This window comes from Pseudorca crassidens, chromosome 4, assembly GCF_039906515.1.
Source record: "Pseudorca crassidens isolate mPseCra1 chromosome 4, mPseCra1.hap1, whole genome shotgun sequence".
In the NCBI taxonomy this organism is placed as follows: domain Eukaryota; kingdom Metazoa; phylum Chordata; class Mammalia; order Artiodactyla; family Delphinidae; genus Pseudorca; species Pseudorca crassidens.
This window is the reverse complement of record NC_090299.1, coordinates 128,933,589-128,949,231: the sequence shown is the minus strand read 5'-3', so window position 1 is coordinate 128,949,231 and position 15,643 is coordinate 128,933,589. Positions and strand designations below refer to the sequence as shown.

General features: G+C 38.9%; 1 protein-coding gene across 1 annotated transcript in view; it reads right to left on the bottom strand.

The window, feature by feature from the left end:
• The window catches only part of TTC29 (tetratricopeptide repeat domain 29), a 253,274-nt gene that overhangs the window by 172,910 nt on the left and 64,721 nt on the right, over positions 1 to 15,643 (bottom strand). The window contains exon 7 of the mRNA XM_067734746.1: positions 8,589 to 8,801. Within this exon, the coding sequence (XP_067590847.1) occupies positions 8,589 to 8,801 (213 nt within the window). The remainder of the gene's footprint in view (positions 1 to 8,588; positions 8,802 to 15,643) is intronic.

The following is a 15,643-nucleotide window of genomic DNA, read 5'->3' as shown; positions in this document are numbered from 1 at the left end:
AAATATTTATTGGCTTTAAAAGATATTAAAAATTATTACAGCAGAAGAAGCAAGTTTTCTCCTATTCTCTTCATCTGTCCTTCAGAAAGTGAGAGATGCTTTCAGAAATGAGACAGCTTGGCAGGCTCTGACTATTGGAAGAGGGCCTAGGAACCTTGCTTTCTTTGTGAACAACCTTACAATTTAGCAAATGTGAACCTAAAGTGAAATACCTTTTCCTACCTGATAACATTAACTTACATTAAAAGTCCACATAGGACCTTCCGGGAAGATGGCGGAAGAGTAAGACGCGGAGATCACCTTCCTCCCCACAGATACACCAGAAATACACCTACCCGTGGAACAACTCCTACAGAACACCTACTGAACGCTGGCAGAAGACCTCAGACCTCCCAAAAGGCAAGAAACCCCCACGTACCTGGGTAGGGCAAAAGAAAAAAGAATAAACAGAGACAAAAGGATAGGGATGGGACCTGCACCAGTGGGAGGGAGGTGTGAAGGAGGAAAGGTCTCCACACACTAGGAGCCCCTTCGCGGGCGGAGACTGCGGGTGGCGGAGGGGGAAGCTTCGGCGCCGCGGAGGAGAGAACAGCAACAGGGGTGCGGAGGGCAAAGTAGAGAGATTCCCGCACAGAGAATCAGGGCCGACTGGCACTCACCAACCGGAGAGGCTTGTCTGCTCACCCGCCGGGGCGGGCGGGGCTGGGAGCTGAGGCTCGGGCTTCGGTAGGAGCACCGGGAGAGGACTGGGGTTGGCGGCATGAACACTGCCTGCAGGGGGTTAGTGCGCCACGGCTAGCCGGGAGGGAGTCCGAGGAAAAGTCTGGAGCTGCCGAAGAGGCAAGACACTTTTTCTTCCCTCTTTGTTTCCTGGTGCGCGAGGAGAGGGGATTAACAGCGCTGCTTAAAGGAGCTCCAGAGACGGGCGCGAGCCGCGGCTAAAAGCGCGGACCCCAGAGGCGGGCCTGAGACGCTAAGGCTGCTGCTGCCACCAAGAAGCCTGTGTGCGAGCACAAGTCACTCTCCACACACCCCTTCCGGGGACCCTGTGCAGCCCGCCACTGCCAGGGTCCCGGGATCCAGGGACAACTTACCCGGGAGAACGCACGGCGTGCTTCAGGCTGGTGCAACGTCACGCCGGCCTCTGCCGCAGCAGGCCCGCCCCGCACTCCGTGCCCCTCCCTCCCCCCGGCCTGAGTGAGACAGAGGTCCTGAATCAGCGGCTCCTTTAACCCCGTCCTGTGTGATCGAAGAACAGACGCCCTCCAGCGACCTACACGCAGAGGTGGGGCCAAATCCAAAGCTGAGCCCCTGGGAGCTGTGAGAACAAAGAAGAGAAAGGGAAATCTCTCCCAGCAGCCGCAGAAGCAGCGGATTAAAGCTCCACAATCAACTTGATGTACCCTGCATCTGTGGAATACATGAATAGACAACGAATCATCCCAAATTGAGGAGGTGGACTTTGAGAGCAAGATTTATGATTTTTTCCACTTTTCCTCTTTTTCTGAGTGTGTATGTGTATGCTTCTGTGTGAGATTTTGTCTGTATAGCTTTGCTTCCACAATTTGTCCCAGGGTTCTATCCGTCCGTTTTTTTATATTTGTTTGTTTGTTTGTTTTTTAACTTTTTTCTTAATAATTATTTCTTTATTTTAATAACCTTGTTATATTTTCTCTTACTTTATTTTATTTTACTTTATATTCTTTCTTTCATTTTTCGTTCCTTCCCTCCCTCCTTCCTTCCTCCCTCCCACCCTCCTTCCTTTCTTTCTTTCTACTTCTACTAATTCTTTCTTTCTTTTTCTCCCTTTTATTCTGAGCCGTGTGGATGAAAGGCTCTTTGTGCTGTAGCCAGGAGTCAGTGCTGTGCCTCTGAGGTGGGAGAGCCAACTTCAGGACACTGGTCCACAAGAGACCTCCCAGCTCCACATAATATCAAATGGCAAAAATCTCCCAGAGATCTCCATCTCAACCCCAACACCCAGCTTCACTCAACCACCAGCAAGCTACAGTGCTGGACATCCTATGCCAAACAACTAGCAAGACAGGAACACAACCCCACCCATTAGCAGAGAGGCTGCCTAAAATCATACTAAGTCCACAGACACCCCAAAACACACAACCAGATGTGGACCTGCCCACCAGAAAGACAAGATCCAGCCTCATCCACCAGAATGAAGGCACTAGTCCCATCCACCAGGAAGCCTACACAACCCACTGAAACAACCTTAGACACTGGGGACAGACACCAAAAACAACGGGTACTATGAACCTGCAGCCTGCAAAAAGAAGACCCCAAACACAGTAAGATAAGCAAAATGAGAAGACAGAAAAACACACAGCAGATGAAGGAGCAAGATAAAAACCCACCAGACCTAAAAACTGAAGAGGAAATAGGCAGTCTACCTGAAAAAGAATTCAGAATAATGATAGTAAAGATGATCCAAAATCTTGGAAATAGAATAGACAAAATGCAAGAAACATTTAACAAGGACCTAGAAGAACTAAAGGTGAAACAAACAACAATGAACAACACAATAAATGAAATGAAAAATACTCTAGATGGGATCAATAGCAGAATAACTGAGGCAGAAGAATGGATAAGTGACCTGGAAGATAAAATTGTGGAAATAACTACTGCAGAGCAGAAAAAAGAATGAAAATAACTGAGGACAATCTCAGAGACCTCTGGGACAACACTGAATGCACCAACATCCAAATTATAGGGGTTCCAGAAGAAGAAGAGAAAAAGAAAGGGACTGAGAAAATATTTGAAGAGATTCTAGTTGAAAACTTCCCTAATATGGGAAAGGAAATAGTTAATCAAGTCCAGGAAGCACAGAGAGTCCCATACAGGATAAATCCAAGGAGAAATATGCCAAGACACATATTAACCAAACTGTCAAAAATTAAATACAAAGAAAACATATTAAAAGCAGCAAGAAAAATTACACACAAGGGAATCCCCGTAAGGTTAACAGCTGATCTTTCAGCAGAAACTCTGCAAGCCAGAAGGGACTGGCAGGACATATTTAAAGTGATGAAGGAGAAAAACCTGCAACCAAGATTACTCTACCCACCAAGGATCTCATTCAGATTTGATGGAGAAATTAAAACCTTTATGGACAAGCAAAAGCTGAGAGTTCAGCACCACCTAACCAACTCTACAACAACTGCTAAAGGAACTTCTCTAGGCAAGAAACACAAGAGAAGGAAAAGACCTACAATAACGAACCCAAAACAATTAAGAAAATGGGAATAGGAACATACATATCGATAATTACCTTAAATGTAAATGGACTAAATGCTCCCACCAAAAGACACAGATTGTCTGAATGGATACAAAAACAAGACCCATATATTTGCTATCTACAAGAGACCCACTTCAGACCTAGAGACACATACAGACTGAAAGTAAGGGGATGGAAAAAGATATTTCATGCAAATGGAAACCAAAATAAAGCTGGAGTAGCAATTCTCATTTCAGACAAAATAGACTTTAAAATAAAGACTATTAGAAGAGACAAAGAAGGACACTACGTAATGATCAAGGGATCGATCCAAGAAGAAGATATAACAATTGTAAATATTTATGCACCCAACATAGGAGCACCTCAATACATAAGGCAAATACTAACAGCCATAAAAGGGGAAATCGACAGTAACACATTCATAGTAGGGGACTTTAACACCCCACTTTCACCAATGGACAGATCATCCAAAATGAAAATAAATAAGGTAACACAAGCTTTAAATGATATATTAAACAAGATGGACTTAATTGATATTTATAGGACATTCCATCCAAAAACAACAGAATACACATTTTTCTCAAGTGCTCATGGAACATTCTCCAGGATAGATCATATCTTGGGTCACAAATCAAGCCTTGGTAAATTTAAGAAAATTGAAATTGTATCAAGTATCTTTTCCGACCACAACATTATGAGACTAAATATCAATAACAGGAAAAGATCTATAAAAAATACAAACATATGGAGGCTAAACAATACACTACTTAATAACGAAGTGATCACTGAAGAAATCAAAGAGGAAATAAAAAACTGCCTAGAAACAAATGACAATGGAGACACGACGACCCAAAACCTATGGGATGCAGCAAAAGCAGTTCTAAGAGGGAAGTTTATAGCAATTCAATCTCACCTCAAGAAACAAGAAAAATGTCAAATAAACAATCTAACCCTACACTTAAAACAACTATAGAGAGAAGAACAAAAAAAAACCCCAAAGTTAGCAGAAGGAAAGAAATCATAAAAATCAGATCAGAAATAAATGAAAAAGAAATGAAGGAAACAATAGCAAAGATCAATAAAACTAAAAGCTGGTTCTTTGAGAAGATAAACAAAATAGATAAACCATTAGCCAGACTCATCAAGATAAAAAGGGAGAAGACTCAAATCAATAGAATTAGAAATGAAAAAGGAGAAGTAACAACTGACACTGCAGAAATACGAAAGATCATGAGAGATTACTACAAGCAACTCTATGCCAATAAAATGGACAACCTGGAAGAAATGGACAAATTCTTAGAAATGCACAACCTGCCAAGACTGAATCAGGAATAAATAGAAAATATGAACAGACCAATCACAAGCACTGAAATTGAAACTGTGATTAAAAATCTTCCAACAAAGAAAAGCCCAGCACCACATGGCTTCACAGGTGAATTCTATCAAACATTTAGAGAAGACCTAACACCTATCCTTCTCAAACTCTTCCAAAATATAGTAGAGGGAGGAACACTCCCAAACTCATTCTACGAGGCCACCATCACCCTGATACCAAAACCAGACAAGTATGTCACAAAGAAAGAAAACTACAGGCCAATATCACTGATGAACATAGATGCAAAAATCCTCAACAAAATACTAGCAAACAGAATCCAACAGCACATTAAACAGATCATACACCATGATCAAGTGGGGTTTATTCCAGGAATTCAAGGATTCTTCAATATATGCAAATCAATCAACGTGATATACCATATTAACAAATTGAAGGAGAAAAACCATATGATCATCTCAATAGATGCAGAGAAAGCTTTCAAAAAAATTCAAAACCCATTTATGATAAAAACCCTGCAAAAAGTAGGCATACAGGGACCTTCCCTCAACATAATAAAGGCCATATATGACAAACCCACAGCCAACATCGTCCTCAATGGTGAAAAACTGAAAGCATTTCCACTAAGATCAGGAACAAGACAAGGTTGCCCACTCTAACCACTCTTCTTCAACATAGTTTCGGAAGTTTTAGCCACAGCTATCAGAGAAGAAAAGGAAATAAAAGAAATCCAAATCCAAGAGAAGAAGTAAAGCTGTCACTGTTTGCAGATGACATGATACTATACATAGAGAATCCTAAAGATGATACCAGAAAACTACTAGAGCTAATCAATAAATTTGGTAAAGTAGCAGGATACAAAATTAATGCACAGAAATCTCTGGCATTCCTATACACTAATGATGAAAAATCTGAAAGCGAAATCAAGAAAACACTCCCATTTACTATTGCAACAAAAGAATAAAATATCTTGGAATAAACCTACCTAAGGAGACAAAAGATCTGTATGCAGCAAATTATAAGACACTGATGAAAGATATTAAAGATGATACAAATAGATGGAGAGATATACCATGTTCTTGGATTGGAAGAATCAATATTGTGCAAATTACTCTACTACCCAAAGCAATCTACAGATTCAATGCAATCCCTATCAAACTACCACTGGCATTTTTCACAGAAGTAGAACAAAAAATTTCACACTTTGTATGGAAACACAAAAGACCCCGAATAGCCAAAGCAATCTTGAGAACGAAAAACGGAGCTGGAGGAATCAGGCTCCCTGACTTCAGACTATACTACAAAGCTACAGTAATCAAGACAGTATGGTACTGGCACAAAAACAGAAAGATAGATCAATGGAACAGGATAGAAAGCCCAGAGATAAACCCACGCACATATGGTCACCTTATGTTTGATAAAGGAGGCAGGAATGTACAGTGGAGAAAGGACAGCCTCTTCAATAAGTGGTGCTGGGAAAACTGGACAGGTACATGTAAAAGTATGAGATTAGATCACTCCCTAACAGCATACACAAAAATAAGCTCAAAATGGATTAAAGACCTAAATGTAAGGCCAGACACTATAAAACTCTTAGAGGAAAATATAGGCAGGACACTCTATGACATAAATCACAGCAAGATCCTTTTTGACCCACCTCCTAGAGAAATGGAAGTAAAAACAAAAATAAACAAATGGGACCCAATGAAACTTCAAAGTTTTTGCACAGCAAAGGAAACCATAAAAAAGACCAAAAGACAACCCTCAGAGTGGGAGAAAATATTTGCAAATGATTGCAAAGGATTAATCTCCAAAATTTATAAGCAGCTTATGCAGCTGAATAACAAAAAAAAACCAACCCAATCCAAAAATGGGCAGAAGACCTAAACAGACATTTCTCCAAAGAAGATATACAGACTGCCAACAAACACATGAAAGAATGCTCAACATCACTAATCATTAGAGAAATGCAAATCAAAACTACAATGAGATATCATCTCACACCAGTCAGAATGGCCATCATCAAAAAATCTAGAAACAATAAATGCTGGACAGGGTGTGGAGAAAAGGGAACACTCTTGCACTGTTGGTGGAAATGTAAATTGATACAGCCACTGTGGAGAACAGTATGGAGGTTCCTTAAAAAACTACAAATAGAACTACCATATGACCCAGCAATCCCACTACTGGGCATATACCCTAAGAAAACCATAATTCAAAAAGAGTCATGTACCAAAACGTTCATTACAGCTCTATTTACAATAGCCTGGAGATGGAAACAACCTGAGTGTCCATCAACAGATGAATGGATAAAGAAGATGTGGCACATATATACAATGGAATATTACCCAGCCATAAAAAGAAATGAAATTGAGCTATTTGTAATGAGGTGGATAGACCTAGAGTCTGTCATACAGAGTGAAGTAAGTCAGAAAGAGAAAGACAAATACCGTATGCTAACACATATATATGGATTTTAAGGGGAAAAAAATGTCATGAAGAACCTAGGGGTAAGACAGGAATAAAGACACAGACCTACTAGAGAATGGACTTGAGGATATGAGGAGGGGGAAGGGTAAGCTGTGACAAAGCGAGAGAGAGGCATGGACATATATACACTACCAAACGTAACGTAGATAGCTAGTGGGAAGCAGCCGCAAAGCACAGGGAGATCAGCTCGGTGCTTTGTGACCGCCTGCAGGTGTGGGATAGGGAGGGTGGGAGGGACGGAGACGCAAGAGGGAAGAGATATGGGAACATATGTATATATATAACTGATTCATTTTGTTGTAAAGCAGAAACTAACATACCATTGTAAAGCAATTATACTCCAATAAAGATGTTAAAAAAAATCCACATAACTTTTCACGTGACTAAAGTTAGCTGCTGAAATTGATCTAAGAGGTAACTATTTATGTCAGTGTGTACCCCTTTGGGGAAGATACTAGATCACCGTTCATTCAAAAGCAGTTCATTCAATGGGATACATCTTTCACTGGGGGTGATGTCCTATGGGTAATTTAACTAATATTACTTTTAAAAATTAACAGAGAGAATAAGCTAAGATTTTACTTTCATTCTTTAAAAAATTAAAATCAAACCCAGAAAATCAGTCCTGTTTACTCCATATAAGCCATTTGTTACTCAATAAGCCAACTGATTAAATATGTCCACAAGCTAATGAACTTAGTTCAAGAGTGTAACTTCCATCTTTTTCTCCTTCATGAAAAGTAATTTATTAATATACTACTCTGAGGTCACAAAATATCCTTGCATCTCACAGAGTAAAAGCTTATGATTATATGTTCCAATTTTTTTCTTTATATTTTATACATATTTTAATGATAATAGAATATTAAGGATGTGATCAGCTGTCACAAAAGCATTTTCACTGCTGTAAGCGTGCATACAAATCACCTGGAGATCTTGCAAACCTGCATATTCTGATGCAGTCGGTCTGGGGTGGGGCCTGAGATGCTGCGTTTCTTATAAGCTTCCTGGTGATGCTGATGCTGCCAGTCCAAAGGCCACACACTTTGACAGGCATGGGTCTAAAATATATTAAAGTTCTATCTTCCTGTTACTCTTAACTAAATATTTATCATATCTTTCCTATTACCCGACAATAGGGAATTTACAAACAATGAAAGGTCTCTCAGATTGTAAGAAATATATGACCTTAAGCACACACACACACACACACACACACAGAGTTAACTTTTGCAAATGACCTTACCTTCTCATCATGGGTTTACTGTTTTATAACATTATTCCCAGAGGGTTGCAATTTTGGAGGTAAAGCTTTCAAGAAACTAATGGATTTCTTGCTGTCAGCACTAAGGCCCCTCTGTTTTACAGTGAAATTTGAAAGTATATTGATGGCATTTGTCCCTGCATTTCATAGGAAATAATCACCCGAACACTTGACAATTTTTACCTCCCTCTTGGGAGAAGCAGTATCTGCCCATTAAAGGCAGCAACGTGAGAGTGCTCTTTTCCACCCACCTTCTTTGGCTATTTCAGAAGCTTTTATAAGAATTCTGATGGCCTGTTTGTATTCTTTATTTTCCAGCATTTTGTCTGAGAGTAATCTGTAAGTCCTCAGGAGACTCTCACAGGCCAACAAGTTGAGAACGCGGCCTGTCTCATCCTTCCATATCCGTCCCTGCGTCAATTGATGGAAGGCCTCATAATGCTCCGCAGCTTCCAGAAGCTGACCTGAAGAATAAAAGCCATTCATAAATACAAACCACAGGCCAGAACATATTTTCAGATATTTTGCATACGTCTTGTGCTTTACTATTAAAGTGTGTGTGGGCGGGGAGAGAACCACAGAATGCAGCCACGTATTTCTAAGGCTGAAGAGGACTTCAGCTGGGAAAGGAGCTATCTCAATTTGGACCTCAGATTCAGCACTGATTTTGAATGGACACCCGCTAAAGGGATATACTTGGGCTAGCAGAAATTGAGGAGAATTACAAATGTTTAGAGACGGTGTGAATGTAAACTAATAATTATTAATAACAATCATATTAGCTAACATTTATTCAACATTATATATGCAAGGAACTGTGCTGTGCACTTTATATGCATTTCTCATTTAATTGTCAAAACAGGCCTGTGGAAAAGAGATTGTTATGATTCCATTTTAAGGTAGAAAAGAGTGAGGTTAAGAATTCTGCACAAGATTGCCTGGCCAGTGGTTTAGTAGATCCAGGCAGTCTGATTCCAGAGCCCACACTCTAAACCACTTTCTTGCACTGCTTTCCCAACAGAAAGCAGTTCTTCATTCTCGAGAATTCAGGTGTCTTGAGAAAGGATGCAACTGTTACAAATTTCAAATTTAAGTATTATGGAGCTTTAAACTACTTCTCAACGTTTGATTGGAATTTCCAAGTTATTTAATTTTAAAATTACAATGTAACTTAACTGCCCTTCTCAATTATATTTTATAATATAGCCCGAAATATATCTTCTCAAAGCCAAAACTCTAAATTAACTTTAAGTCATTTGATTCCTTGAAATGTGAGCAAGCACGTTTCTGGAAGGGTAGTTTGTAGTTCCATGATACAGATTGTATTTTACTTGTGAATTGCCTTGTAGAAATGCACACAAAATCCTGTAATGTAAATGCTCTTTTATGGTATTGGAGTTACCTAATTGGAATGAACTGGAAAATCACTTACATCTAGGCATTTCAACAATCGTAGTTAAGAGTGAGTGCAGGCTCCAAACAGACAGCCTGAATTCCTATACCAGTTTTATCATTTTTGCTGTTTAGCCTCAGGTTAATTACTACACTATCTGTGCCCAAATTTAATTCTTCTGCAAGTAAGATTATAGTGTAACTATTCAAGGTGTTATTATGAGAAATGAATTAATACCTGTTCAATATCTGATACAGAGTAGGTACTCAATAAACACAGCTGCTGTTACCAGTTGGCATAGTGATAATATTTTTAAAAACCCACAGGCCAATTGAATTATCGCCACTATTTATTTTCCCTTTCTTTAAGTACAACATAGTCTTCCTGCGAAATATGTAGTTGAGTCCTTATGACAATATTATCACAACTGATTAAATTAACCTATTTAGGCCATATTAGGCTCAATACATTTCCTCAAATAAGATGCACTGCATATTACAGATTGGACATTCCAGGATACTGTAGCCACTGCCATCACTATTGCATATAATTTCCTCCTATTTTTGCACTGAATTTGCTATCAAAATAAATATTAAAAATGCACAGATAAAGACAAATAGTATTTTAAAAGAAACACAACGGAGATGCATAATCAGCAAATAAGCTGTACAAAAATTCAGTAAAGACATGGCCAGTCTGAGTCCCATGCAGAAGGAGGGCATATCAGCAAAGATACATAGAGAGAGGCGGGTGTGTGCTGCTGAGCTGTTTATAAACTTGTATTATGAAATTTTCACATGATAAAAGACTACAAAGCCATAAATATGATATTACAGAAGAATATCTGATTACATGGACAGGTGCTTATGATAAGTGAAAATATTGAAAAACATCAGATAACATTTACAAAGCATTACCAGTGTTATATGGGTGATGAATTGGTTTCTTTTCTGCTTTTTTTCTCTGATTATTGGCATTTTCTGATGTTTCTATCATCAAAATGTGTTCAGTTTGTAAAGAGAAATATATAATGGAAACTATTTTAAAATTAATGCCCAGTCCTTTTTCATTTTGATGCAAATACTGAAGGTTGAAGTTTACTGTTCTATCTACATTTAACTGACAATTTTTCTCTTACCTCCCACAAAAGCAGGCATAGTTTTTCACCTCTCTCCTGCAGCACCTCTGCCAGAAACACCTTTCCCCAAATACCCATGACTCTCGTTTCTTTTTTAAAACTCAAATGGAGCGTTGACATATATGTGTGTTATGTTTCCTCTGTTAACTATATTTCTGCCTGTAAAGTATAGCTCTGTATCCCTGGAAAGATGTATACGAGAATTCTTTTTTTTTTATCCAGCATCCATCTATTTATAAAGTACGGATACATATTTCTTTTTGGCCATGTGAATAGGGACAAGTGGATACAGGGAACTGTGAGTAAACCAGATAGTTCCAGAAAAACTTGGGACCATAAGGAGACTAGGAAGGGCCTAACAGCATCTGTGGTCACACACAGTAACCATATGGAAAGAGAGTCCAAAAGTGTGTTATAAAATAACAGATTCACTAAGAATTCCAGGAGGAGAGCCAGGAGATGAAGCTTTGGATAACCCGACTAATTACAATGAGATGCAAATGAGGCATAATGATGTTAATAGCATATGAGAACTGATAGCTGGGTCCAAGATTTGATCCACATGGTGGAAGAAAGGGGAGGTAAGGAGAGGGGAGGGTGAAAGTGGGGAAAGGATATGCGGAGGAAATGCAGAGAGGGCTGAAGAGGGGGAAGGGGGGAGACAAAGGTGGGGACCATGTCTCTGTATTCCAAACAAGCCAGACTTCCCTCTGTGTACTGATGTGATTAGGTTTCCTGCACAGGCTAAGCAGAAGTGAAATGAGAGGTTCTCGGGACATTGGTTTCAATTGGCTACTATGGAAGGGGGCCTTGGAATGATTGAGAAACAGACTTTTCAGTTGAGTTTGATTTTTGCTTGAGCACTTGGGACTAGTATCAGTATACTGCTTAGGTCATGATAATCTGCCAGGGTTCAGCTCTTACAAGGAAATATTTGAAGTTTGCCATGAGGAAGGAGCAGTCCAAGATGCTTGGGTAAAAGGAACAGGGAGCTACTATTTCTTGAAGGCCTACTGGGTGCTAGTCAAAATGGAACGTTTTTTTCCCCAGACGTTATCTTATTAAACCTTCCAAAACTGGTGCAGTAAATATGACTTTTCTTTTGCACCAAAGAGAAAACCGAGGCTCACAAACATTAAATGACTCAAATAGCTAAAAAGTGATGTTTAGGATTTAAACCCAGGATCACCAAATGCCCACACATCTTAGTTCTGCCACATTAGGTACAAGTCAGAAAACTTGGGTGGAGTAAGTTAGATTCTCTGGACATAAATATCTGAAGTTAAAAACAATGCTTGAGTTATGTGATTTCTAGTCTCTACCAGTTCTATAATTCTGTGACTCTACTCAGGCAATCACAAGATCCTCCAACATGAAAGAACAGATACCGGCCACTGATGTGCTTCTCATTGGTCTACCTGAAGGAGTCTGATGTAAAAACAGCTCTGTAACCTGCATCTAAATTCTCTAACCTAAACCGTGAGGTGACATCCATGGGGTGAAGGCACCTAGGATGTCCCATACTTAGTCCTAACCTGTGGTCACAGGTTATTCATGGTTTCATGTCCCCTTCCTTAACCACTTTGCCACAGAGGAGGTCACTGGGGATTCTGATCAGCACAGCGTGGTTTTTTTAATTAATTAATTTATTTATTTTAAATTTTTTATTGGAGTCTAGTTAATTTACAATGTTGTGTTAGTTTCAGGTGCACAGCAAAGTGATTCAGTTATACATATACATATATCCACTCTTTTTAGATTCTTTTCCCATACAGGTTATTAAAGAATATTGAGTAGAGTTTCCTGTGCTACCCAGTAGGCCCTTACTAGTTATCTATTTTATATATAGTAGTGATCAGCACCGTTTTAAACCAAGGTGACTACTAGAAGAAGAAGAGTTTTCCAGCCATTCTCAGATGTAGGGAATCGTTTCTAAAGTTATTTGGTGGCAAATAGGACTGTAAGTAAGCCAGCAAGGATTTGATCCAAATAATCAGAAGCACACAAATGACCAGGCTGCAATTTCTAAAGGCTGGTCAGAATTTGAAAGTACATATTACAATATGGTATAATATTTGATTTAAAAATATTAAAATATGTCTACACTATGAAGGGAGCATAGTAGTTTAAATAGGCAAGTATCTCCCTTTAAGCATGATTAACAATGATATCATTTCCATGCAATTTATATTTCCAACAATGAACAGGATTTTAAAGGTTTTCTTACTTTCTGAGTAAAGACTCATATTACTATTGACTAGATATTTATTTATTTATTTTTAATTTATTTTATTTTATTTTTTTGCGGTACGCGGGCCTCTCACTGTTGTGGCCTCTCCCGTTGCGGAGCACAGGCTCCGGACGCGCAGGCTCAGCGGCCATGGCTCACGGGCCCAGCCGCTCCGCGGCATGTGGGATCCTCCCGGACCGGGGCACGAACCCAGTCCCCTGCATCGGCAGGCGGACTCTCAACCACTGCGCCACCAGGGAAGCCCTAGATATTTATTAAGACATAATGCATCCTGTTTTTATCTGAAAGTTTTTAATATACCTGAGAGAAATGTTGGAAGTGGTCATTCTGACACTACACATGTAAATACAAATGAAGATCATAAACCAGATTTTCAAATTTGGCTCACGGCAAACCTTTATAGCTTCTTCACGGTGTTCATGTGTTGTCTGCCCTTTGTTACCAAATAAACTTTAATATATCAGGACCAGACAAGATTCCCAGATCCCACCATCAATCGTGTTGAAGGACAAGCATCTAGATAATCGTCCTTCTCCGGAATTCACAGGTGTTAACATTATTTTTCATTGAGAAAGAGGGCAGAGAGAAGAAGAAGAATTACACCAAAGGTATCACAAAAGTAAAAGTTTACAGAAAACAGAAAAGAGAAGGGCACATTCATAGATGTTAAAGGTCTCCTAAGGGGACATGAGCTTTATCTTGTTGCACCAGGAATTACTCATCACTATGAGTAACAAACATCACAGGAGTAACTGACAAGAAAGGCATACTAACCATTGTTCAGCGAAGTGCCTGGTTCTATGCTAAGAAAAAAATCCAGAGTGTCCACTAATATTTCAAGTGAATCAGGGAAGAAAATGGAGCCAAGATGTTTTGTGGGAGCGACTGGTGGTGACCTTCCACCAATACCATCAGTAATGGATTTAGCTCAAGAACACGAGATAGTATCAGAAAACACATCATGGGAGACACTGTGAACAATTGTGTAAGACAAGAATCCAGGCATGGATAGAAGTAGCCTCAGTCTCAGATTTGTTTTTTTTTTTCTTTTGGTTTGCTTTTTTTTTAAAACAATTATATAACATCTACATAAACGACAATGTTGTATGCATTTATAGTTTTTCACCCAAAAGAAAGTGTACTCTTAAAATAAAACTACTACAAAGGACCTTCACTTTACCTAAAGCCCACATAAACAAGAAATCTAGCCATTTATTTAAAAATACAAACAAAACCCAAACAATGTTGTAAACTGCAAAATGTCTGGTAGGATGTTAAGATAAATACTACGCAGAGAAAATAAGATTTTATACATTTGGGTATTACCCAGGTTGTTGCTTACCCCTCTTCCCTGGTACAACATCTCTGAAAGTTTATAGATATTTGTTGTATCACTGCAGATGTCTAGAACAAATATTAAGCAAAGGAGAATGTATATGATCTCTCCCATTTTAGTTTTTTTTTAAAGTAGGAAGATTGACTAGATATTAACACAAATGGGTTTAAATGTGAAGCTGCCATAAAAGCAGGAACATAAATGTAATTCTCCCAGCCGCTATTTTGATGCACATTTTTGATTCCATGAATATTTTATGAAATGGCCCAAACTAAAGCCATATAACATTCCTGCATTACTGATGCTTGCGCCCGTAAGCTACGAACATTAGCGGCATGATTGAGTGCATTAAAATGAACTCGTTCAGCAGTGCATTGATTACTTGAAGGGGGAGGGAAAAGAAAAAAGAAAAAAAGAAAAGAAGTTGCTCCACTTAAGAAAACAGCAAACAAATCTAAAGTTTGCAATATAATAAAGGCATAAGCAAGTTTGAAATAAAATTTCCTAAATAGAGTGTGACTCTGTCTAGACCTGACATTAATTAGGCAAGGTGTTAATTATGTCCAAAAATGGCTCTGGTATCGTTCAGGTAATTTCAAATGTCACAATCTCTAAGATGCACAGGCGGGCCTGCTTTAGCTCCATGCATCAGCAATTCTGAAAATAGCTAATTATTTCCTTTTCTATCAACTTGCACACTTGCCAGTAAAAATAACGCTACAGGAAAAATTGCATGAAAATAATTTGACAGGTCCGTAAGGCCTATTTCTTCAGCAGCCCTGGTATAAGTCATAAGCATATTTAGTTGTAAATGGTGCACATTTGTTGAAGAATTTAGGGAAATATTCCACTTTGGTTTAAAACAACAACCTAAAGGAACAATAAAGCTTTTTGTATATTATATTACATTTTAATCTGGAGCTCCTGGACATCTTCGGCGGTTAAGTTACTATTCTGTGCAACGTAGACATAAAATCTGCTGGAAGCAAATTGAACAGTAGCAAAAAGAGAAATATGTTATTGCCTTTTTGTAAAAACAAAAGACATTGCTTTCTGCTTCAGTTTAACTGCATGAGCAATTTATATTATCTTTAGGTTGTAACATTCAATTATGATAATTATAATGGCATGATACACGCTGAAATATTAAGGGCTCGTCATACTTCCCAATGGAAACTATCACTTTCA